Source organism: Cajanus cajan, chromosome 1, assembly GCF_000230855.2.
Source record: "Cajanus cajan strain Asha chromosome 1, NIPB_CcT2T_4, whole genome shotgun sequence".
Taxonomy (NCBI): Eukaryota; Viridiplantae; Streptophyta; class Magnoliopsida; order Fabales; family Fabaceae; genus Cajanus; species Cajanus cajan.
This window is the reverse complement of record NC_138517.1, coordinates 12,458,845-12,462,390: the sequence shown is the minus strand read 5'-3', so window position 1 is coordinate 12,462,390 and position 3,546 is coordinate 12,458,845. Positions and strand designations below refer to the sequence as shown.

General features: G+C 33.8%; 1 protein-coding gene across 1 annotated transcript; it reads left to right on the top strand.

Annotated features, from left to right (window-relative positions):
* The first annotated feature begins 552 nt into the window (after positions 1 to 552).
* Positions 553 to 1,638, top strand: LOC145958896 (anoctamin-like protein At1g73020). Its single transcript, XM_083076480.1, has 5 exons — positions 553 to 668; positions 771 to 871; positions 966 to 1,057; positions 1,155 to 1,259; positions 1,365 to 1,638. The coding sequence occupies exons 1-5, from the start codon at positions 599 to 601 to the stop codon at positions 1,636 to 1,638; spliced, it is 642 nt and encodes a 213-aa protein (XP_082932606.1). The 5' UTR covers positions 553 to 598.
* Positions 1,639 to 3,546: the final 1,908 nt, after the last annotated feature.

Here is a 3,546-nt window from a genome sequence, read left to right as displayed (position 1 = left end):
AAATCCCCCAAAGGGAGAATTTGTTCTTATTACTATTTTTAAGTTCACTGTGTCAGATGGTGCTAACTAGAATGTGACTGGTTGTGCAATTCCCATGTTCTGTTAATGTATCTTGTAATAACTGCCAGGTATGGATTTGCAATTTGAGGTGGAGGAGGTGGAAGCTTTTGTGAAACAACCTGATGGTTCTGTTTTCAGTTGGTGTGAGCGTTTTCAGTGCTATTGTCACTTGATATATGGAATAGTGAGTTCTTTCGTTAGACATTTGTCTTCTCTACAATCGAAATCTCTCTTTGTAATTTGATGTGCTTGTTAGCCAGTTCCACGCATGCTGCATGCTGCATGTTGTTTTATCTGATTCTCAGATTATAGGTGCCTTAGCTTTCTAATTCAAGAAAATATTAGGAAAATGCATTCTTGTGATTATGAATACAAAAAATGTGACATGTTAATAAATAAGCTTTATTGTTGTGCTATGACTACCATGGAATTGCAGTGTTGTATGAACTCTCCTATTGACATGTCGTAACATTTTGGCTCTCTTATAAATTGAATTTGCAGGTAAACAATAGCAAGTCAGCCAAAACCCTTAAATTTGATGGAAAAGAAATCCATTGGGAAATTGGAGAGAATCTTCTTCAGAAATTGGAATCAGAGAACATTGTTAAGCAAGTCTTTCCTTTGCATGGTGTTTTTACTCACATGTGCCATCATTTTTTCTCTTGATTAGTGTGGCTTGAACCTGAACTAATATTGCTTTTGGTTGATAGATGAAAAGAAGAGAAAGAAACTTCTCAGAAGTTGGGCACTTCATTGGTGGGACTTAACTAATCAGCCAATTGATGAGATTTATTCTTACTATGGGGCAAAGGTTAATGTGACTATGACTCTATGAGCTTTATAACATTATCTGAAAATGATATTGTCCATTCTCCTTATCCAATGATGGAATGAATAATGTGCAGATTGCAATCTATTTTGCTTTTCTTGGAATGTTCACAAGGTGGCTGCTCTTCCCTGCTGCATGTGGGCTTACATTGCAATTGATAGATTTTGGGTGAGCCAATCTGTCTGTTGGTTTTTGTTTATGCTACCACTTCTTCTATAGTATTGCATCTAGTTAAGTGGTTTTATGGCTCCTCATTACATTTTAGGTCATTGAGATTAGTGGTGCTTCCTGCTTTCTTCATCATAGTGATACTTTGGGCAATAATGTTTTCTCAGTTCTGGAAACGTAAAAATTTTGCACTGTTAGCAAGGTATTGTCTTACTTTTTTTGGGATCAGTACAATCACTTTTCTCATTCAATTGCTTTGATTCTTCCCTCTTCCTTCACACCTTTTCCCTAGTGTTTGGTATTGCAGATGGCCTATTAGTTCTGCAGTTGCAGCTGACCAAGGATACAAGATTCTAGGCAGGAAGGCCAGCTCATGGCAGCCCCCAATGGAACTCTTGAAAGTATTTGAGTCTGATAGAGCTAAAGAGAAGGAAATATTTCATAGACATGAGTGGCTTGGGCGTCTCATGCGATTCAGAAATGATGCTATAATTATCTTTGGCATCATATGCCTCCAGTTACCATTTGAGTTGGCATATACCCATCTTTATGAAGTTATTGGTTCTGATTTAATTAAGTAAGAATACGTATCATTTTTTTTTTGTGCTTCTACTTATTAGTGTTAGTTGAGTATTCTGTTATGTCTTTTATGATTTTTCTTTCTCTGTGTTGTTCTCTTTTTCCAATAATTCTATTTTGTTCTTCCGTTCTTGAGTCTCAATTAAAGTATCTTCTGTTGTGTTTATATAATTATTGGTCTTTCAACATTTATTTTCTCATCCTACTATAGTCTTCTTTCTAGCCTCATTTCATGTTCTCTTTTGACTCTTTGGTGGCAATTACCCTGCTATAGTCTTCTTTCTGTCAAACTAAAAAGTTTCTGGTAATCGATTACAGCAACTGGTAATCGATTACCAGAGATTTTCTTTCCTGGCATAATTGAATGTAATTGCTACAATAAATTTTACAAAATATTTTTAATCTTTTTAATAATTAATTTAGATGTAACATCTTGCTAACTTACACTTATGCTTGAGTTGTACTAATTTGATGATCTTAAATTTTATAAAGTTTTACTTACATACAAAGATGAATTTAAATTTTAAACTCGATGGCTTGTTAATTTTATAAAGTTTAAATTCAAATTTTGAAATTTTCATCTTCTGGTAATCGATTACAAGAAATGGGTAATCAATTACCAGAGAACCTTTCAATAAGTAAATTTCGAATATATGATTTTCCATTGTCTGGTAATCGATTACATGTATAGGTAATCGATTACCAGACTCTTAAAAACAAATGGTTCCCTCAAATTTAGTCATCAACAGTTAGTGAGGGATTCATCCCAGTTAGTGACGGATAAAATCCGTCGCAAATTGTGACGGATTTAATCCCTCACAATTTGTGAGGGATTTAATCCCTCAAAAACTGCGAGGGATTAAATCCCTCGCAAATTGTGACGGATTCTACTTAATTAAAGTCATCACAGTTTGTGACGGATTTAATCCCTCACAAATTGCGAGGGATTAAATCCCTCGCAAATTGTGACGGATTCTACTTAATTAAAGTCATCACAGTTTGTGACGGATTTAATCCCTCACAAATTGCGACGGATTTTTATTAATTTCTAAACATTTATTATTTGAAATTAGTGACGGAAATTATACTGTTTGTGATGCCTTAATTCCGTCACTAATTGTGACGGAAAAAATAATCCGTCACTAAATATTTTGTGACGCCAAATTTTGTGACGGAATCATTTCCGTCACAAATTCCGTCACTAATTCATTTGTGACGGATTTTATCAAAATTAGTGACGGATTTGTTCCCTCTCTAATTTTAATTTTTCTAGTAGTGACTCCAGAAGTTATTGCAATGGATGAAGCATCTAAAGGACTAAGAACTAAAGATCAAACAGTGACTAAAGTGGATGGATTAGAAGATTTTTGGAGCAGCAACACCTTTGAATTAGACCATAGTGCAGCTCAGTCAGAGAGAAGCATTTATGATCCTCAAAGCAGTGGAGGCAGTCAAAGTGGTCCTCCTGAATTTATCAACCATGGTAAGTTTGCTCTTATATGTTTTATTATTTGTTGGATCCTCAATTTTTATTACTTGTTCTCTAAAACTTGGATTGAAGTCTCTGGTTCATCTACTAGAGATGTTGCAAAGTAGTTGAAGGTAACTAACATGCACTTTTTTGTGAATTTTATTATTTTATTTTCTAACTTTAGTACTTCAATAATATGACAAGAATCTAACTTTTATTATGTGTTCATAATAAAAGTTCACATTGTTTGATAAGCTGTGAGATGTTGCGAGTCTTGTTTCCCACTTCAATTGATGTTGGAAATTTCTACTTAAAACACATGAAGCAGAATAACTAGGATTTAGTCTAAACCTTGACAACTTTATCATTAACAACAAAAATTTAATAGAAATTATTGGTAATCTAATATATTTATTTTCCTAACATTCATTATTTTTCT